Genomic DNA, 22,073 nt, shown 5'->3' with positions numbered 1-22,073 from the left:
CAGGACCGTTGTGTCATGTCCCAGGCTTCCTTAGCACTGTGGCTGAAGCACCCGTCCTCCCCACTCCGGCCTCCACACAGCCAGGAAACACAGCCTCCCTCACCACCCCACCTCTTCCCAGCACAGCCAGGCGGCCTGAGGACCTGCTGAGGAGAGCCGTGGGTGAAAGAATCAGCACACAAACACAGGGATGAACCAACCGGGACACAGGAATTCCCTCACGCAGGAATGAGGACATTTAGCTTGAAGAGACTTTCTGTGATGGGCGACTGGATAAGAGACTAAATAGCCAGGGGCAAAGGAATAAAAGCAACCCTTCAGCTGCTGTTGTGAGCTGTTCTGAGTCTGAATCAAAGGCAGAAGTTTTCAAGGGAGCTGCCTAACAGTGTTTGAGAGGCCTTTTGAAGCAGTGAGCGCCCCTGACGGAAACGTCCAGCAGCTTGAGAGCCACGTGAGGAGCTCCTAAGTGCAAGCTGGGAAGCTGGGTCTAGTGAACGCCAGGCTTCTTGCCTTCTGGGAAGCCATAATGTCTTCAGAGTTCGCTGCACACAGGCTTAGCTGTGGGCGCAATGTAGTGGAGGAGAAGGGGAGGAGGTCAGGCCTGGCCTCTGCAAACCCTCCTAGACACGGGGCGTGTGACTCATTCTAGTCAGCCACCAACTAGTCAGGAAAGGGGTTCCTCCCTTCCAGGCGCACAGCCGGGCTGCACGTCTTAGTTTGCTGTGGTTGGCGGAGGCCACGCACCTCCTTCTGGACACTCAGAGAGTGGGGGTGGCCTGTACTGCCCCTGGGTCTAGTGTGGACCGCCTGTGCAAGATCCTCCAAGCTCTTTTCCCTCTGTCACGGTGACTGGCTAAAATGGCAAGTGCTCCACCCACCTGGGTCCTGATATCAGGGTTGTTTAAAGTTCCCGAGATTTAGGAGCATTAGGCCATCTTGCCTGATACAGGACCCAGACATTATTAGTATGGAACTCTGCAGAAAAATATAAAATACGCCAGGTACACACACCGGAGCTGGGCTGGAGAGCAGTCAACACCTCAGCCTGGCCTGCAGATAGCCCTACACTCACCATTTCCTCCCCCACCACTCGGGGAGCACGAGACAGGAGCCATCTAACCTAGCTGCGGTCTCCCTGAACTGTTGTCCTCATGCCCAGCTTTGAGTCCTGGATAAGTTCTTCTCTCTTCCTCTTCTCTCTTCCACCCGGTCAAAGATCCTACCCATTCCCAAGGGCACAGATCAAGTCTCAAGTCCTTCCAAAAGGGGACCAAAGGACCAGTCTTGAGAAGGACTGCAGTTCCTGTGGTCAAGACGACATCTCTTTGGGGGATTTAACACGCCCACTTCTATCCCATTTCATATTAATGAATCTCCTTTACAAACAATGATCTAGAGGGTTCCGGCTCACATGTGTCTGCTGAGCTCACAGCAGGTGCTCAGTAAACACGGACTGAACAGAGAGCAGTGCCATGAATTTATACGTGACATTTCTTACATATCCACAGAAGTTGCTTGAAAATCGAGGCACTTTTACCGAGGTATCGACTATACTAACAATTTTTAAAATAAGCACCGAATCAAATCTTATAATTACTGGAGAACAGCAGGATGACAGACACAAAGGTCATTCCAGTAGCTGTCCTGGAGCCAGTGGTCATCAGGGAATCTGAGGCTCTCCTGCCACTTGCCGCCCCCTGAGCCAGTCTCTGCTGGCACTGCCCAAGTAGCCTGCAGGTTGACACAGGTCTGGGGTTGGGGAGGGACAGAGAAATCAGGAAAGATGCAGATCTGGTGCTTCTTCCTGTAGCAATTTGGAGCCAGTTGGGCATTTCATGGAGACTCAGGATGTAGATCATTAAAGAAACTTCTGGAGAAGCTTAGCATCTCACTCTGTTGCAGAGGTGCTTGGAATCAGTGTCACTCCTGGGTCAATATCTGGTTTTCCCAGCCGTGGGGACAAGGCTCCTTCACTGTCACTTCACTTCACTGTCCTTCACTTTACTTCACACTTATCTTCCCAGGGAGGGTGGGGTCACAGGTCGACAGCCAAGACAGTCATTTCTCACACTCCCCCATCTTTCCCAGGGCCTCGTGTGAACGCTGTGAGAAGCCACGCCCGTCAGGTTCCCAGCAAAGATTCCATCACCTTGCGCACAGCCTTTATCAGTATGTCCTTCTCAAGGTCTAATTAGAGGCTCTGCTGCTGTCATGCACATTTGTTTCCTTCCTCGGCACCTCTTTGCAGGTGGACAAGAGCTGCTCGCTCCTGACCCCAGCCTCTCATCTGCCTGCAGTTTCTTTCTTGAAGTCCAAATCCCGGCCATCGCCCTGGCAGATGTCCTAAGTGCTCTGCTGGGTGCACTCTCATTTCCAGTGCCTTCCTCTCACCCACCTACGCACAGTCCCCTGTTACCATCAAAGGCTGGCAACTCTCCCAACCTCCTAACCAATGACGAGCGGATGGACGGGTCTGTGGGGCTAAGGCTGCCAGACAGTGCAGCCATTTCATATTAATGAACCCCACATTAGGTGAACCCCACTTTCTGGACTGTCCATAGCCCATCTTTTTTGTCCTGGATTCTTTGGGTCCCCTTCCTCCCACTTATGGGACTCAACCTACCATTGCTCTCTGGTGGCTCTGAAAGGATTCAGAGAATTTTTTTTTCTGTTAAGACATTAGTTGAAATAACAAAGAATGAGGACAGGAGGCCACTGCAGATAGGGAAGCCATCCCAGCCCATGACTCACCCCTCCCCCACACCATGTTGTCACACCTGGACAGGGCAGAGGGCAGGACTCCATTCTCCCCCAATCTCCGCTTGCTGGACATGCATGGCAGTGTGTGTGTGTGTGTGGGGGGGGCGCACCAGGGCAGCCAGACACCCCTGTCTTGGCTTAGCCTCAGTTTTCTCCCTCAATAAATTCTCTCCCATGGATGCGTGGGGGTGAGTAAAGGAACCCAGTGACCCTAATGGCCCCAGAAAGATCATTAGAGTTGGTGCAACCAGAGGAAAGGGCCCACCAGGGGATGGCAGCGCGGCCTGGCCTGTGCCAATCTTGAGCATCACTTGTGAGTGCCTGATATGGGGTGTGTCTAGGCCAGGGGTGATGGGGATGGAAGCAGCCCTTGCTCCCATCTTGGGGTTGACCAGCTGGCTGAGCACTGTCTGTGAGGTGAGTTAGTGTGAGGGTGTCTGCTCGGGGCAGGGGTGGGGGGTTGTGCAATGAGAAATTGGGTGTATTCTTGGGGACAGGTTGTCCCCATGAGTTTGTCCCATGCTCTAGCCTCTAGTGGCCAGGCTGAAGAGAGTCTTGGAGGATGGATGGCCAGAGCCACACCTGGCGGTGCACTGTTGAGCAGGAAGCTCCCTAAGTCTCTCTCCAGGTGGGAAACTCTGCAAGATGGATGTGCCAGGCCAGCTGCCACAGACCAGCTACCTGGGAACTTTCTTGGTGGCCTGGCCATGCAAAGGATGCTGCCCAGCTCTGATCCCTCCCCAGAGAGCTTCCGGAGACTGCGGCTGCACAGCAGGGCAGTCAGATGTCCTGGGGATGAGACCATTGGTCAGAGCACGGGTGTGGGCAGGAGCTTGGTCCATGGACCAGGCAACACCCTAGAGAGGACAGAGCAATGCGAAGGAAGGAAGGTGGCCCGTGCTGTACAACTGCCATGTGATCCAGGCGAATGGCAAAAAAGAAACCAGCTTCCATCTGGTTCATGCTGTCCTAACGCTGCGGCTGATTGATTCAGTCCCTGACGTCTAAACATCAGGCCTCTTGTCCCTGAAACAAGGCACTTCTGACCTCAGGAGACCTCGTTTCGATTGGGGCCAGACGCTGTGCCTCCCCATGCAGGATGATCCCCACCGAGGCCGCCCGTCAGGGGGTGTGGCTCTTCTCATCTCCCAGTGCAGCCTGCCTGGTCTCTGACCTCTAGTTTCTGACCTCCAGGCCACCCTGCAGACTCCTGCATCTCCTGCTGTGTGCGGGGCATTTATCGCCCCTGGGTCTCATCCTTCTAACTCAGGGTGAGGCCCCTGAAGGCAGAGCATGGCACCAAGCCTGTCTGGGCCCAGCACCAGGCCCCTGCTGCTCAATGACGCTCTTAGAAATCCCACCTTATAAATGTCCTTTGCATATGTCCTAGGCTCCAAGCAGCTTCCCACGGCACAGTGGGTGACAGCTGGACCCAGGACAACAGCATTTCCAGCTTTCCTCATGCTCTCCAAACGCAGAAACTGCAGGCCCCGCCCCTGAGACCAACCAAGCACAAGCCCGTGGCTGCACAGTGAGTGTCCCTGGGGGCCTAGGCCACTCCTGCACTTTCTCCCCCTGAGATGATTAGATGATGGGACAGGTCACGGGTAGTGGGAATGCCAGTGGCCTCATGGCCTGTGGGGGCCCCTCCCAAGAAGCCCTTGTCTCTGGGCATGTCAGGGAATGGGTGGTTGACATTCAGAGACCCCAGCTCCTCCAGCCGGGGGTTCCTCCTCCATAGTGAGCCTAGGTCTCAGCTCCACCTGCCAATAAAGGACCTAATATGTGCTTTTTATGGTTTCATCTTTATATTCAGTGACACTTCATTTTGCAGAAGCTGCTCACCCCAGAGCTCTTGGGCTGCTTCCCAGAGGTGGGATTGGGGCCAGCTGGTCCTTGCAGTGCCAGAGGCTTGGGGCATGGAAGAGCCCACACACAACCCCTGCTGGAGCAGCCCATCCCAGCCCTGGCCCCTCGGCCTGGCTCGACCCTCCTCTGGGTGGCTGAAATAGGCCCAGCAAGGACCACTCAGAAGGGAGGGGTGCAGCTGAGGGGTGGGTGGGAACAGGACCTTGTCTCAGCTCCTGAGGACCCTGTCAGGAGTGCTGGGACCAGAGGAAAAGGGTGGGGAGATGGCCCAGAAAAGGTGATAAAGGGAAGAGAAAAAAGACCACATGCCAGAAAATTCCAGAACCAGACACCTACTGACCAAATAACAGAGAGCGCTCACTGACCAGCCTCTCCGGTTCTCCATTCAAGGGCTCCGACCCCGCCCCACAGCCTTCTCTGGTGCTGGAGTCCCCACATCCAAGCCCACCTTTGCTGCTCGAGTGTTAAGGACCATCCTACGGGGAACCCCAGAATGAAGGGCAGGAACTCATGTGCAAGCCTTGGGCCAAGAGCTCGGGGCCTCAGTGAGGGAAATGGTCTCTGGCCAAGGAGGAAGCGAGACAAAACACCTTCCCACTGTAGTAGGGCAGGGCAAAGACGCCCCGTGGCATGGAGCAGACAAGAGGCCAGGCTCCGCAGCCTCAGTTTTCTCATCTGCAAGTGGCATGGAGATGCTAGAAGGACCTTCAGAGGCCATGAGTCCTCCTGGATTTTCCTACGAGGAAGCTGACATCTGAGGAGGAAGGACTTGCCACCAAATTTGCGGCACAGCAAAAACCCAAACACTGGGCCCCCAACCTCCTCCCCAGGGCTGTTATTATGACCTCTGCCCTAAGACACCACCGGACACACACCACGAACCTCAGGATGAGAGAGGACGGCAGGGCAGGGCCTCACCCCACGGGGAGCAGCGCCCTGCAGCCCAAGGGAGACCCAGAACGGAGGCCCCCGAGCAGAACGGAGAAGGCCCGGCTTCATCAGCGCGAAGACTGACGCTGGACCAAGCCAGTGGGCTGCAACACGTGTCCCTGCATCACCTGTGCGCTCAGGGGCTGTGGCACCTGTGAGGTGCCCTCAGCTTTCTGGGAAGGCAGAGTCTGAAGCTGGGCGGGGGCTGGGGACAAGAGGCTCTTTCAACTTCTAACCTCACAGTCTCCCATAGGAGGGGTGAGGAGTCAGTGAGACCAGCTGGGCCACCAGAAGGTGTGAGGACCAGAGTGTCATCAGGGTGGCTCTCAAAGACCAGCTGCTTCCCTTCCCTCCCAGCCACACAGCCACCCAGGACCCCCACTCCCCCTCCCCACGGACCTGGGAAGCGGCTCCAGTCTGGCCCCAGGACTGTTGTGGGCTGGGGGAGGCAGACAGGCCTCCGAGCTTCTCCCACAAGCTCCTCACTCCCCACAGCCCTCGGCAGACCTGGGGCAGAAGGGTCTCCCAAGAGCCCAGCCGGCACTCAAATTCCGAGTCCCAGTGTTTTGGGGGCTCTGCCATTGTCACCGCGTGCACCTCCACTTCAGCCATCCACAAACTGCAAAATCTCCCACTGCAAGGACATGTCACTGAGCATCGCCACCCTCCTCTCTGTGGACATCTGGGTTGTTTCCAGATGTGTTATTATATATAACACTGCTAAAAAGGAACCTTAGGAATCAACTTGTTAGTGGGAGAGGCGTTCACCAGGGCCAGGGAATGGGGGGTCCCAGAGGTGCAGACGGCACCCTCCCCTCTCCCTTTGTCCTGCTTGCTCCACAGACCTCTCAGGAGCCACCAGGCCAACCCCAGACCAACAAGACATGTGTCAACCCCAGGTGGAGCTCGGGATGGTTCCCTACCTGCTGCGGCGGGGCTCGCCCTCTGGAGAAGGAGCAGCTGCTGTTGAGCTGCTCGCCGCAATCCGCTGTCCACTGCAGAACAGAAAGGAGGGGTCGGTGACGGCAGAGCAGACAGGCTCACCTCACTCTGCCCCCCGCCATGTGTCCCTGCCCCTTGGCCTCAGAGCTGTAGGAAACCCAACTTGGCATTTTCAATGGCAAATCCTTCCCCACCAAGGTGGCCTCTTGCACATTCCATACCCAGCTCCAAAAGATGACAGACTTGGCATCAGGAAGGGGAGCCCCAGACTGGCCATCAGAAGCTGGGCTTGAGCGTCCCCGAGTGGGATCTGACAACCACCTGCATGAACGTCCCCGAAGTCTGCTCTGCAGGGAACCTGGGCCTCACCATCCACCCACTGAATTGGACCCCGTGAGGTTCAAGGACCAGCATTCTGACAAGCTCTCCAAGTGAGGCACCAGGAGTTTGAGAGACACTGAAACGCCTCTGATCACCCACGTGTCATTTTGTCATTCACAAAATGGGGACAGCAAAATTGGATAACTCTGCAAGGCTGAGACAAAGGTACTTCGGGAGCCATAAAATACTATGTAGGCATCACGTCACAGGGGTAGGAGTCTCCTCCCACCAAGGGCAATCCAGCCACACGGTGGCATTAAAGGTGGCATTAAACGTCTGCTCGTCTCTCCAGTGCTGCTGAACCTTACTCTACACACTGACCATGCATAAAATGCAGAGGGCGCTCAGTCCCTACAGGTCTGAGCTTCTGATCAAAACTGAGCATGGAAGACTTATCACCAACAAAGCCCTGGTTTTCTAAAACCTTGTCCAGGCACAACTCTCCAGACAGTGGATCAAGGACTCGACCTTTGTACAGGACAGACCTTTAAGTATGATGCTGACGATGGAGACTGAGTTCAAGTGTGCTCTAGAGCAGCACCTTCCAAACCAAATGCAACAAGAGCCACAAATAGGAGCTGCAGACCTAGTCCATATTCTAGTAGCCAGATGGTTAAAAGAGAGGCAAAGTTAAAGAGTATATTTTACTTAGCCCAACATATCACTCGAACAGGTAATCAATAAAAAAATATCAGTAATGAAATAGTTTGCAATCCTCTTTCCACACTAAGGTTTTGAAATCCACTCAGCACATGAGTTTGGATGAGACACATTTTAAGGGCTGCATGTGGCCAGCTCTAGAGAAATGGCAAAGGCGGCAGATCCACTTCTTGCCCATCCCTGTCCCTAGGGCAGAGGGGCTGACCTTCCCAGGCTCCTGTCAGCTGCTTCCGGCTGGGTTAACCCAGAAGATAGGAAGGAGGGAGAAGCCAGGGCAGGCTCTGTCTCCGTCTCTGCATCAGATGGCATTGCTAGCTGTGCCTGGGCCTCTTCCCAGTTCCAGCCCTCACCTAACAGGCTTGGATGCTTAACTCTGGGCCTGGTTCTGGTGACACCATCTCTTCCTTGTGCCTCACAGGAAGGGGTGATAACACTATCTGTGGGTGCTAATTTCTGGTAGTTTAGCTTCGTAGCTTGTTTACCTTCTGGGTAACTAGTTCTCTGGATTAAATTCTCTCTGTTTGGATAATTCTAGTCTCAAAATATCTTCCCCCTCAACATTTATTCATTGAAAGACAAGAAATCTACCAGCCATCAGTTTAACCAAGGGAGCAAATAAAATATGTCAACATCCTGGGCTTCCTAATATGGTGCAGAGTGGGAGGGTACATCGCTTTTAAGGTATTTGTACTCAAAATGCATAATCTCAATGTAATCATGAGAAACACCAGGAAACCCAAATTAATGAACTTCCCACAGAATCAGTGACCAGTGCATAACAAATGTATCAGGGTTGTGAAAGAAAAGGAAAGACCAAGATAGTATCGGATTAGAGGAGAATAAGGGCACATGACAACTAAATGCAAATTTGGATCTTGGCACGGAGAAAGGATGTTAGTGGCAAAACCCATGAACTATGAATAAAACCTCTAGTTAACACCATTGTACCACTGTTAATTTCTTAGTGCTGATCATTGTACCGTGGTCATGTAAGAGGTTCATATTAGAAGTTGTGTTACAGGGAACACTTGGGACTATTCTGCACTTTAGCTGTAAGTCTAAAAAAAAATCAAAACAAAAAGGAAATATGTATGAATACATGTACATGTATCCACTATGCATACAGACATATGATGTGTACATACACATTTTGGATTGACACATTCGTATGCACATAAATGGCTACATGTGTGTCTGTGTAGCTTGCACTACTGTGAAAGTCCCTCTGCTTTACCCATTGGAGTGGTTTTCCTCTCCAGCTAAAGTCTGGCCAAGGAATAAGGTGACTATTGCTGTCCCATCCCAGGATGGCCTCTCAGATAAAGTCTTTCCCTTTCCAGGTGTTCCAAACACTTCAACCCCAGATGTGCAGCACTGTGTGACATCCTATAGAGAGGACGGGCACAGCTCCTTCTGGGGTCAGCCTGCCCCTCACAGGGTGACAAGCATGCAGCCAGTGTGCCTGCAACCTCGCCCCCCCTTGGTGAGCCCACCCAGAGCAGCTCCAGGCTCCAGCAAGACAGCCCTGCTGTGACTGCACTTTACATTTGCTCACCAAAGTCTCCCACAGTAAAGCGTGTTCCTCGCGGGAGGGGTAGGATACGTCAACCAGCAGAGGTGGGGATGTGCAGTGGGGAGGAGGAAGGCCAGGCTCTCTGCAGGGCCATGAGGGGAGGATGGCAGAAGCCCAGGGTTCTCAGAGAAGAGGGAGCCCAAGCCAGGCCTGTGAGCAGGGGCAGGGGAGCGCTTCTCCTTGATGGCAACAGGCTCACAAGCTGCAGCCTCGGTTCTGGCCATGTCCTCTGGGGGGATGGTGTGTCTTACTCGCAAGGGTCATCCAGCCCAGAGAGGCAGGACGAGTGGGAAATTTTTCTATATGGGAACAGTTTACATTGAATTCACAGAAGTGGTTTCAGGGTCTCAACCATAGCTGATAATATCTATCTTAATTTAAAAGTCTAGAGCAAACAAGACACAAAGTTAAGTTTTAATAAACATGTGAGTACAGGTATTTATTCTGAACTCAAAATGGATGTTTATTTGATTATTCTCTACTCTCATCCATACATTTTAAAATTTCACAGTTAATAAAATTACAATCAGTCATTTCAGGTTGGCAATAGTCTTGAGCAGATGCTGGGGAGGAGGTGGTCACAGGTGATGAACACTGTAGGAGGAGGAGCAAGAGTAAGGAAACCTGGGGTGGAAGGGGCTGGGGCCTCAGGATCAAAAGGGCCCACTTCTCACAGTGTCTAAAATTCCCCCAGGTACAGATATCAAAGGCCACGCCACAGGAGAGCCACATCACATGGTGCATCAGCACAGGAACAGAAAAACAGACGGGCTGATGACCCTGCACCTAGAAGCCAATTAACGTACAACGGGAACTGGGAACACGATAAGGAGAGCACTTTAAATTAGGGAAAGGAGAGAGTCATCAATAACCACATGGAACTGAGCAAGCAGCCGCAGCTAACAGAAAATCTCCTCTAGGTGTCCTCCTTGCAAGATCCAAGGAAAGAACATTCCAAGTTGATTAAGATCTGAGAATCAAGTTCAAACTACATCAACATTTGAACTTCTGTGTATGTGACACTAGAAATCATGAGCAAGAAAGAAGATAAGTGAGAGGCCACGGGCAGCAGGTGTAGCCAAGGGCCCCTGGCTGGAGCTAAGTCCAGCCCCTTCCAGGCTGTGATGCTGATTGACATTTCCTCCTCATAGCCCCCGAGGGCTCTTACTCTCTCCTCTAGGCCAACGGGGATGGAGGCACAGCAGGGCGAGTGCCTTGTCCAGGCCCAAACATGGCAGAATGAGCAAGGGCTGAATAGGTTTCCTTCAGAGCCAGGAAAAATGGCGGCACTGAGTGCAATGTGTGGTCTGGAGTCCACCAAGGTCACAGCGGGGACTTCTTTTTCAAATAAAGGATCTGATTGGGAAATTGGTGAAATACAAGATACATAGATTAAACGATAGTTTTGTATCAATGTTTATTTCCCATGGTATGATTATGTAAGAGAAAACCCTTGTTCTTGGAAAACACACATTGAAGCATTTAGGGATAAAGGGGGGTAATATCTGCAACTTACTTCCAAATGGTTCAGAGAAATCCATAAAAACAAGCTTGTGGCTTGTGTGTGTGTGTGTGTGTGTGTGTGTGTGTATATATATATATATATATATATATATACAGAGAGAGAGAGAGAGAATGTGGTAAATATTGACAATCAGGGACACTGGATGAAGGACATGCAAAAATTCTTTGTATTTTTATTGTGATTTTTTTAATGTAATTTAAGATATTTTTGGATTACTCCTCCCCAAGCGGCCTCACTTCCTCACCTCCTTCAAATCTTCCAACAGCCCAGCTGCCTGGGTCATAAATATTTCACCTTTAACATCCCATATCCTGTCTTCCCCACCAAAGATAGGCCTTAGGAGGGCAGTGATCATGGCTGGTTCCATTCATGACTTTGTCCTGAAAGCCTACAACTGTGCCTGAATGAATAAATATTAGCTCTAATTATATTTTACTACTTAGTACCTGGCAGAATAATAGAAGATCTAAACAACTACACTAAAACCACCACTCGAGAATGTCAAGGAGATCCTTCTAAATAAAAAGCAAGGTAAAATTGACCTGTATGCTAGAAGCACAACTTTGTAAAAGGTGTATAAGAAAGAATAATACACAAAAACTATATGAATTCTTATCATAAAATGACAGTGAACTTCTTTTCTGTTTCTCATTAATCTGTTTTTCTAACTGTTGCTTTTAAAGTAAAATTTAAAAAGAAAATATTTTTTTTTTGGACTGGGGGTTGAATTCAAGGGTTCTTTCTCACTGAGCTACTTTCCCAGCCCTTTTTATTTCATTTTGAGACAGGGTCTCCCTAAGTGGCCAAGGCTGGCCTTGAACTTTTGATTTTCCTGCCTCAGCCTGTCCAGTCCCTGGGATTACAGGCACGTGCCACCGCACCCTGCTACAAGTAAAATAAATTTTAACCTACTTAAAAAAAAAATGACTGGCAGTCAGATTTGAAAGTGCTCAATCTCACTAGAGATCAGCGTGATGTGAATTAAAATGGCAAGATGTCCCGACATGCTGGTGGCAGTGTGAACAGAGCAGCATTTTGGAGAGCAATTTGGCAATAGTCATTAAAATTAATTCCACTCCGCAGTATCTAGCTAAAGAAACCCTCTTATGTGCACAGAAAGAGGCCTGTCCATCCAGCAGAATACACTGAAGTTCTGGGTATCTCCAGAGGGCAATTGAGAATTAGACTGGACGGCCAGCACCAAGCGGGTACCTGGAGAATCCCACACCACGGGCTGCAGGGCGGCCAGGAAACAGAACCCGGCAGATGTCCAGGCTGGCAGCACCCTAGAGCGACGGTTGGGTGAACACTGTGAGTTAATGAACCACATGTCCACGGGCTACAATACATGATTTTGAAATAAAATATTTCTGAAAATCATGTATATGTCAGTAAACGCATTAAAAAGGTGAGGTCATTAACTCAGCAATTTGATATTAGGGAAGGGCAAGGGAGTGGAATGAGGTAGGATCCAAGGGAGATTTTGTTGTTACTGTTTGAATTCTTGCGCACCGTGCAAATGTATGCATATAATGACTGTATAACATAAAAATAAAACAAGTGTGTCACAGTACTGCACTCCAGTGGCTGGAGAGGCTGAGGCAGGAGGATCACAAGTTCAAAGCCAGCTTCAGCAACTTAGCACGGTTCTAAGCAACTTTGCAAGACTCTGTCTTGGAATAAAATATAAAAAGGACTGGGGATATTAAGGGGTTAAGAGCCTCAGGGGTTAAGTGCCCCTGGGTTCAATCCCCAGTACAAAAAAATTAATAAATAAACAAAATTTTTAAAAAAATTTCTTAAACAAGGCAAAAATATATAAGGGACCCCCATGCGCAGCCCCCCACAGGCCTCCTACAAACTCACTTCTTCTGTTAATCCTTTCATGGGTGGTCCACCATTGAGCGATTCCTCCTGTGAGCAAAGATGGCGGGAAAATGGATCCAAGGGTCGGAGGAGATGCAGAAATGGGATAGAGTGTGGGGGAGGTGACAGGGAGCAGAATAGAAGCAGAAACACAAGAAGAGAAGGAAGACAGGTTAGAAGGCGACAGTGAGCCAGCGTGAATGCTCTGGTCCCCCTCCATCTCCCCTTCTGTCTCTCAAAGATCCTTTTGAGCAAATCCTGGGCTTCCAGGTGCTGGACAGCATCGAAAAGGACCAGAGGAAGGCACCTTCACCCTCAGTGACTCTTAATTTGAGCCGTTAAGGAGAACACTCTAGAAACTACACCTCCAATAAATGTGCCTGCCCTTCACTGTATCCTACCTCCCATCCTTCCCAGAGACTAGAGGAGGCAGCTGGCCTTGCAGAAAGGAGACACTGGGCTGTCCACACCAGCAGGACATCAGAGTCACTTGGGGCTTAGAAAAAGTCTGTGCCCTGGCCAACTGGATCTCTGGGTGGGACCTATGCACCAGAGTTTTTCAAAGCTCCTGAGTGGTTCTGCTCAGCCGTTGCAAACACTGCTCTAAAGCTTTCAATGATTCCCTGGGTCACCTACTAACACCGGGAGTGCCAAGGTTTTCCCACCACAACATCCCAATCTCTTCAACAGAAGAGTTAATGACTAATGAGATTGGGAGTCCTAATTCTCTTTCTACAGGAGAAAATATAATGAACCATCCAACATCCTATCAGCAACAGCTCATTGCCACCAGGGAGCCAGAGGAAGGTGAGGCTCAGGTTGGTCTCCGCCACCACTGAGCACGGTGATTCGGCCATTTTCCACCTCTGTGCCTCAGTTTCCCTCCTGCAGAATGGAGTTATAATTCCTTCAGAGTGAAGACAATTGTCAGGATGTGGGGACTTAGAATTTATTAGAGAACAGGTAATCCTGAAATGTGGAATAAGAATGTGATTTTAAATATAGATGGGAAAGAGTTTAGAAACTGAAAACATACATCCTCGCGGCTACTCATGTAAGGAAGGGAAGCTCACTCCATTTATCATTTATCTATTTATCTGTCTATCTATCTATCCATCCACCCATCCATCTACTTTTTCTTTCTAGTCCTTGCTGGGCAAGGAATGGGGACACCACTCACAAGCATCTCATAGTGTCCACTGTCATCTTTCATATCCTAAAAAAAAAGACCTCACCCACTGAAGAGTAACATTCTTCTCTACTCCCTCAAGATTCTTAACAATTTTCCTCTCCTAGACACTTCAAAACACCACCACAGACAGGCAGACAGACACATTCTTTGAGTGGTTTTTAAAAGAATTTTTTGGCTTCCATTTAAAATATTCATCAGATTAAATAAAAACAAGCAAAGTGCTTTCACAGAACTATTTTCCATGAAGCTGCATCACAGGGATAATTTTTTTAAAGAAGTGTCTGAGGTAGACACCTCTAACCCTGGGCCTTGGGTAGAGTTGGCCACAGCCGTCACTCCTCTGGAACCTGTGCCCAGGTATGTTTGTGGATGTGTGGGCAGACAGGCAGGGACTGGTGTGAGCAGAACAGAAATGGTCCCCCTCCCAGCAGCACGCAGGCTGGTCTGGAACCCCTCCCGGTGCGCGTGCCTTCTCCAGGAACTTCAGAGGGTGCAGAAAGTTTAAAGCCTGCATCCGGAACAAGAGGTGCCATTGCCCACACTCTGCCTTACAATAAACATCGTTTAAAAGTCCCTCCAGAGTCCTGCCTTGGCCGCCTCTCAGATCTGGGTGTCCAAGAGTGAGTCATGTCCAACTGACCCTGGGAGCAGGAGGCAGAAGCGCAGGGCCAGCCCTGCCCTGAAAGTTCAGCAGCCCCACAGGCAGAGCAAAGGTACTGGTGGGGCTCTCCTTCCCAAGCTGTCTCCCCATTGGCTCAGAAACCCTACCATGGAGCACCACTTGGGAGGCTGAGGCAGGAGGATTGCAAGTTGGAGGCCAGCCTGGGCAACTTAGTAAGGCCCTAAGTAATTTGATGAGGCCCTGTCTCAAAAAAAAAAAAAAAAAAAAAAGTCTGGATGGAGCTCAGTGGTAAAGCACCCCTAGGTTCAATCCCTAGTACAAAAACAAACAAACAAATAAACAAATAAAAGGAAGGAAGGAAGAAAGAAAAACTCTACCATGGCAAAACATTTCTGGGTGTGACGCTGCACAGCTTCCTTGGACCCTCCTCCTGCAAGGAACCTTCCAAGGATGCCCTGCTGGAGGCCCAGGGTTCACACAGTGAGGGAGGCAGGCCGTTCACGCCACCGAGCACCAGGCCCCATCCTCTATGGATGCTCCTGGGGATGTCAGCTCCACATGCCTCCAGGGGGCTGTGAGAGCTACTTCTCTTAGAGCTGGTCCTGCCCTTCCTGCCCTAGTCAACCAGAAGAGGTTGACTCTTCTTGGAAATTTTCCAGTGCACCCTGGCTCCCTCCACTCCCACCCCAGGGCAGGATGTTGCTAACTGCAGAGCGAGGTGGTTGAAATCGAGAAATCAATTAATGCGTCCTCAGACAAGACCCTACCTTACACGCAGGACATTTGTAGATCACAGGGCCATCCCACCCCACTCCCCACATGCCTCTTGGGTCAAAGCCACGCCCTCCACCACCCTTTGGTTCTTCCTTGGGGATTTGGAGATCGGCGCTTGATGGGTGAGCAGGTTCAGCACCCCCCTCGGCCACAACCCCCTCTCCTGTTGGGTTCGCCCTCTGCCTCACTCAGTCCCGTGCTCATAGCTGTACCTTCCTGCCAGCTCCTGCACCTTTCACCCTTAACCTCAAACCCCGCACTCAGGGTCAGCCCACCTAGCTGCCAGCTCACTGCCTCGGGCACCAGAACTCCAGCAAGTCCTCAGCTGGCGAGGACTCCAGTCCACTGACCCATCACCTTTCAGCATCCACTGTCTGGCTTGGTGCCTGCCCCCCTTCTCGCCTGGCAGGACATCCAGCTGGTCACCACTGTCACTCTCCCCTGTCCCTTACCTTTCTCCCTCCTGTGTTCCCTAAGAAAGCTCAGTCCTGGGTCAAGGTCAAGTTCAGAACTCTGCCCCTGAACTGTCCTGTCATTTTAGGTGCATGGCCTGCAGGATGAGCTGCTGGGGACACAGAGAAGGCAGGCCCCAGCTACACACCTCTCCCGGCGCATTCCCAGCCCCTTGCACACTGCTTTTGAAACTCCTGGGGGACCTCACTCCCCCCAATACCACCGCGTTTCCAGCTGGGCACCTCCAAACAGTGGTTCGACAGGCCTTGTCTCCTCCCCATCTCCTGCTCACCCCCAAGCCAACCCCAGCCAGACTGCGTCTCCACCGCTCCACGGGGACCTGTCCAGTTGCCACCAGCCCTCCCCTTACGCTGGCTGGCAGCAGTGTTCCCAGCACCCAACCTCGCTGCTTCCCCGAACACCTCCTTCCCTCATCCTTCACCACTCCACTCCCCCGGGGGGCCTCCAGGCTCCTGGGACTCTCTGGGGCTCCTCCGCGTAATCCTTCTTTCCAGTTGTTGGGTGTCTCCAGGGCTCAGCCCTGCGCGGCCTGCCTCTCTGCCCTGCACCCAGCTTTCCTCTCCCTCTGCCCCAGCATGCCCGCCCCCTGGCCGGACGCCTCCTCTTCCAGTCCAGCCTTGGCATATGCTGTTCCTTCTGTCCCTATGGTCTCTGGCTGCTCTAATTAAAATCCCAAACCCTCCTGCGCTTCCTCACCACCACCCCTCTTCCATCCTTAGGGTGGCAAGGATCACCCTGCACTGGATCCTAAGTTCCATGAGGACAGAGCTCTTTGCAGTTTTGTTCACTCCTGGATACCAGGAGTGTCCTATGGAACCCAGGATGGGCACTCCATGTACCCCCGCGGGCCAGGCAATGAGCAGGTGACAGGCTCACAGACGTGAGATTTAGAACCCTCAAGGGCACAGAGGGAAACATCACCTCTATTTCTATTTCTCCCACAAGGCTATTTTCTGCCCCCTTCTCCCAGGTCTGAACCCAAGGAAAGCCAGGGGTCCATTCTGGCTTTCTAAGAAGCTGGAGGGCTGAAAACTTCCTCCCCACTGAGAGAGAGAGAGAGAGAGAGAGAGAGAGAGAGAGAGAGAAAGTGCACCAGGTGGTTACATTTGGCTTTTCTCCAGAGCAGGGCTTGCCACTGGGTGCCCAAGGTCACATAAGCAACTAGAAGCAAATCTGGAATCAACTCTAGAAAATATCTACAGGGGATTTATTAGACAAAGAGACATGGGATACACATTTATACTTTATTCAGGAGAACTCAAGACTTCCAAATCTTGGCCCACAATCTTTCAACTGAAGTCAATTCCTATCCAAGGTCAGGGCTGCAAAAGACTGGCCCAGGAAGGGCAAGTGCCACCTGACATTCTGGTCAGAAGGCCTGTGCCTCTGACTACATAAGACACGTGGAACCCTGGGTGAGGGGCTCAGGACACTCACTTCTTAGGCTGCCAATATCTGCTTGCATTTAAAATCAGAGAAAATGTCCACAAGGTTCAGCTCTCTGATGGTCCACACTGTAAATAACATACCATCTCCAGGTCTCTTCTAGAATATGAGCTTGTAGAGAACGGGGAACAGTGCCCAGAAGATAATATGTGATCAATAAATTCATTTTCAAAGACTCATGCGTCTGACTGGGCCTCAGCTGCCCATGGTCAGGAAGAGTAGAGGAGGGTTCAAGGGTTAAGCATGTACAGCCGGGCAGCAGGGGGCTTCTCACCTAGATCCCAAGGCCTCTCCTGTGGGATTCCAGGTTGGTTCCGGGTGGGACCAACCACACCTTGGCACTATAGGGTCAGGTGATGGACACTTCCTGGAATCAGGGTCCCCTGTATCACGCCATTGAGTTTGCCAAGTGCCCTTCCCCAGTGCTCACCTGGGAGATGTGGGACTGCGTCCTCTGGCTCTCAATGTCACCCTCCGTCTTGTCGGTCAGCAGCCCCTGCACCTGGTACTCCAGCACGTAGCTGTCGATGAAGCGCTCCAGCTCCTCGATCTCCTGGGATCGGCTGCTCCCAGCCTCCGAGGAGGCCGAGGCTGCCGATGAGTTCTCCATCCCTCCAGCTCAGGGGTGTGGGGCCGGCTGGAGGGAGAGAGGAGAGACAGGCTGGTGAGAGGCTGCCGGGTGAGCCCTGGAAGCCCCATCTCCTCCGTCCCGGCATTCGTCTCCCAACGGCTAGAAAAGCTGACAGGGTCCTGGCTTGTCTTCAGCTTTAAGAGCATCCGTGAGTTCCCACCATGTGGGGAGGGAAACTGAGGCCAGAGAGGGCAGGTAAGTGGCCCAGGCGGCCAGCACAGGAACTGCCGCCATGATGAGGTTGCTGTGCACCAGATCTACGGCCTGGGAAAGGCAGCAGAGAACCCAGACAGCCCCCAGGCCCTGGCGCCCCAATCAGACGTAACAAAATCCACCACAAAGCAGAATAAACAGACCACAGACCGGGTGTCCCTGATGATGTCCTCGCTAAGGAGGTGCCGGGGGTCCCCAGCCACAAACCAAAGCCCTCCAAGAACATGCCTCCTTCTAAAGAGACTTTCCCCCTCCAATCACTTTTCCCTGAATTAGTTGAAGCCCCCAGGCCTCGGGTTATCAGCAGTTTTCCAGCCTTGCTCCTGGGACGTCTGGTTTGTAGGAATGTGACTGACTTAAAGTGACAGAATGCAAATGGCCTGGGGCGGGGGGGGGGGTTGTTGTCTGTGCTGACGTGGCCAGTTGTGCTGTGTGGAAGCTGTCTGGGCCACCCTCCAGGGGAGCAGGACCACCCCCACAGGCCTGTGGCGTGCTCTCTGGCTGACTCTGGCAGACATGATCAGCCGTTCCTGGGAAACCAGCTAAGTCCACCAATGACACTGTGGGCCCTCCTGATCAGGCTGGGCCAACCCAGCCCCGTGGGGGTCCGAGCCCTCCGGGACACCCCCACTGTCCTCTCTCACCCCTCGTCCCTGCAGTCAGAACTCACTCAGCTGGGAGTGAGGCAGCTAGAGTCCTCACCTCCAAGTAGGGGCCCTCCCCTTCCTCCACAGGCTCACAGCCACATGGGCAGGGCCTGAAATCTCATCTTGTGTCCCTTTCATTATCTGGAGACCTGTGATCTCCTTGGACAGCCTGCTGGGGGTTTCATCCCAACTCAGTGAAAGGTTCCCACCAAACCACCACCGCCCTGAGAAAACAAGGGCCTCCTGTGCTGAAAGGAACATTTGGATTTCAAATCCCTGGGTTCCCAAGCACATACACGTTGGTGGTTGCTGTTGGTACTGGGGATTGAACTCAGGGGCACTCCACCACTGAGCACATCCCCAGCCCTATTTTGTATTTCATTTAGAGACAGGATCTCCCTGAGTTGCTTAGCGCCTCGCCATTGCTGAGGCTGGCTTTGAACTCTAGATCCTCCTGCCTCAGCCTCCTGAGCTGCTGGGATTATAGGCGTGCACCACTGCGCCCCCGGCCCCAAGCACATTTTGGAACAAAGCCATCAGCTAGTGGTCAAGAGCTGGTTGAGTGTTTAACTATGATGGATTGAAGTCAGGGCCCGGGAGTGCTGTGGAGACTGGCTCTGGACCCCCACATCCTCCCCAGCCTTCCCAAAGGGTGCTGGAGATGGGGTCGGAGAAGGGCCCAGGAGGTAAAGGACGCTGGGCTTCAGACTTACAGATCCAGGAGATCAGAAGCAGATACTGTTTTAAGCCGTCAAGGTTGCAGCGATTTGTTGTGCGGTGACAGAAGCCTCCTTCCTGCCTCTGTGCTATTTATCGCTCTGCACCCGGGGCACTTCCCCTTCCCCCCGCTTTCCAAACCTAGCGTCCTTGTACTCACGGAACGCTGCAGCAGGGCCCTACAGGCCATCTGGCAATGGGTCCACTTCCCTGGTTTAAAGGCAGGCAAAGGATCCATCCTACCATGGCCGTGGGCATGAATACCATGAGGTTTGGGGTTTTTTATTTTTTGGTACCAGGGATTGAACCCAGGGGTGCTTAACCACAGAGCCACACCCCCATCCTTTTGGTATTTTATTTAGGGACAGAGTCTTGCCGAGTTGCTCAGGGCTTCGCTAAGTTGCTAGAGCTGGCTTTGAACTCATGATCCTCCTGTCAGCCTCCTGGGCCACTGGTATTACAGGCACGTGCCACCACGCCTCGCTGAATACCGTGAGTTCTAATAACTGGAATGCAAGTGTTCACTGCACCTGTATGGCGTGGCAGAGACTCTTCTCAGCACTTCATAAGCTCCACACATCTCACCCTCACCACGGCACTGAGAAACGGGCTTGATTATATTACTTAGAAGAGGGAGGGAAGGCTCTGCAAGGTCAAGGCATTTGCCCAAGTGCACACAGCAGGCTCCAGCTCAGCACAAAGGGACCTGCAGTATAGGCTCAGAGCCCGTCCTGAGCAGGTGGCCTGAGCTGGATGGGAATGATAAGGCTGATGTCCAGACAGGGCTGAAAAGGAGCCACCTGCAGGCAAAGTCCTTCTCTAAGGTCATGCCAATTATTCCTCGAAGGCTTCAGATTTTATCTAGGGCTTCCTGGCACACCTGACAATGGACATGTTTTGCAGAAACTCGACAGGCAGCGGCTTCCGGGAGGTAGATGCTGGGCTCTGCTGCAGCGGCAGCCTCTGGCCTACACTGGTGGACTCTCTCGGGGGTGACTGAGTCGTAGGGCCACCCCACAGTGATGTGAGGGAGCCTGGGAATGGAAATGACTCCAAATCCACACGAGCTCGCTGAGCAGAGAGAGGGGCAAGCACCGAGAGCCATCCCAACCCCACAGCATTTGGTGGCCAGAAGGCAAAAGAAGACTCCCTGCCATGGGCCCCTCTGGCATCCCCCTGTCTTCCCAGCCCCTCCTCCTCCACCAGCCACTGCTGCCCGATCAGATTCAAGCAATGTGCGGTGTGGCCAGCAACGCCTGGCCTCAGGACTCCAGTGCCCCCTGCCCAGGGCTCCTGTGACAGGAAACACCCTCAGTACCTCACCTGGCCCCTGCGACCCGCAAGAGTAAGGAGCTAACACCCCACGTGGCAGCCCTCAATCTGGACAAACCTGCCATTTTGGGTCTCAGACAACTCAGCAAGGTCAAGGCATTTGCCCAAGTGCACATTCCATTTGGTCCTTCAAGGGATTGGAGTAGGTGGCGCCCCAGTTGCCCACGGTGGTGACCAAACCCACAGTACCCCTCACTTCCTTCCCTCCTCTCCTTCCTCCTCTCTCCCAGCTCCTGGAGCCCCCCTGTACACTCTACAGAGGGTCCCTGCAGTAAGCTAAGGCCCTTCCTTCAGAAGGGGTTGGGGAACGTTCAAAGCAGAAAAGTCCCAGGCTGCTCCTCTTCTGCAGGAGAAGAGGAGCAGAGGGCCAGTGTGGCAGGAGGAGGTTGGGCCAGGCACGGATGCTCTCGCTGCCCCGGGGTGTTTCCACTGGCTGGTGGACACAGTAGTACAACACTGTTGTACACACTTTCCACCATTATCCCCTCAGTCCTCCATTAGCAGGTGTTGTGTGCTTCTGCATTTGGCTCTAGTGAACAGCTGCTATGGCTATGGGTGTGCAAATACCCGCCTGCGTCACCGTGTCCCACGCCTGGGGGCACATACCCACAAGTTCTACCACATTTTTAAGGCAAGAAGACTGAGGACGGACAGAGTGGCATTTTCTCAGGTTAGTGGGGTGCCGGGGAAAGAGATGCTCTGGACAGCTGCCTTCCTGTCTGACCTCCATCCTGGGGGTCGATCCTGGCTCCGTTTGTCCTCCGCACTCACAGGAAAGCCCCAAAGAGCCGGGCCGCTGGGACTGAGAGCCAGTGAGCAGGGACTTCTGTTTTAACACTCAGTGAAAGTGAAGGAGGTTGGGCCAGAGGAGGAGGGAAAAAGACAGAAAGCGGACAGAGGACCAGGGAGACCTCTAATTGAGGCCACTCGGGATGCAGAGCGCACGGGGGAGGCTGAACCCAGGACTCAGCCCTGCAGCATCCCCGGGCCCCTGCCTGCATTCCCTGCCAGGTGACGGATGGGGAAGGCCAGCAGCCAGCACTGGGAAAGCGCTGAGGTCACTCTGCTGTAAAGGACACCATAGGGGGGCGGACAGCCCTGAGCAGGCAGGACAGGCTAGGGCTCCTGTGCTGGGGATTCCTGAGAGGCGAGGGCAGCCAGGCTTGGCTATCTGTGGCTATCTGGGGAGAAGGACAGTCACGCTGTCCTGTGGGGGTGGCACCTCTGTGTGTTAAGAGACCTCACCTGCTGGGGGTGGCACTCGCCTGTAATCCCAGCAGCTCTGGAGGCTCAGGTAGGAGGATCGCGAGTTCAAAGCCAGCCTCAGCAAAAGCGAGGTTCTAAGCAACTCAGTGAGACCCTGTCTCTAAATAAAATACAAAAAAGGGCTGGGGATGGGGCTCAGTGGTTGAGTGCCCCGAGTTCAATCCCCAGTACCATATATATAAAGAGAGAGAGAGAGAGAGAGATTTTAACTCAGCCCTGGGGCCCCCAGCCTCCTGCTGCAGCCAGTCACACT

At 52.6% G+C, this 22,073-nt stretch overlaps 1 protein-coding gene across 8 annotated transcripts in view; it reads right to left on the bottom strand.

Moving 5' to 3' along the window:
• Ctif (cap binding complex dependent translation initiation factor) overlaps positions 1-22,073 on the bottom strand; it is a 268,365-nt gene that overhangs the window by 191,603 nt on the left and 54,689 nt on the right. For 5 of the 8 annotated variants that reach the window (XM_046428328.2, XM_046428327.2, XM_046428333.2 and 2 more), the window contains 3 exons: positions 17,445-17,651; positions 12,507-12,554; positions 6,483-6,554 (listed from right to left, as the gene is read on the bottom strand). In XM_046428328.2, coding sequence (XP_046284284.1) covers positions 6,483-6,554; positions 12,507-12,554; positions 17,445-17,624 — 300 coding nt within the window. In that variant the 5' untranslated portion in view covers positions 17,625-17,651. The remainder of the gene's footprint in view (positions 1-6,482; positions 6,555-12,506; positions 12,555-17,444; positions 17,652-22,073) is intronic. The other 3 variants (XM_046428334.2, XM_046428335.2, XM_046428336.2) reach the window with 2 other exon arrangements.

This window comes from Marmota monax, unplaced genomic scaffold (assembly GCF_021218885.2).
Source record: "Marmota monax isolate L192 unplaced genomic scaffold, Marmota_monax_Labrador192_F-V1.1 WCK01_AAM20220418_F8-fsc00031, whole genome shotgun sequence".
Lineage (NCBI taxonomy): Eukaryota > Metazoa > Chordata > Mammalia > Rodentia > Sciuridae > Marmota > Marmota monax.
This window is presented reverse-complemented; position numbering and strand designations above follow the sequence as displayed.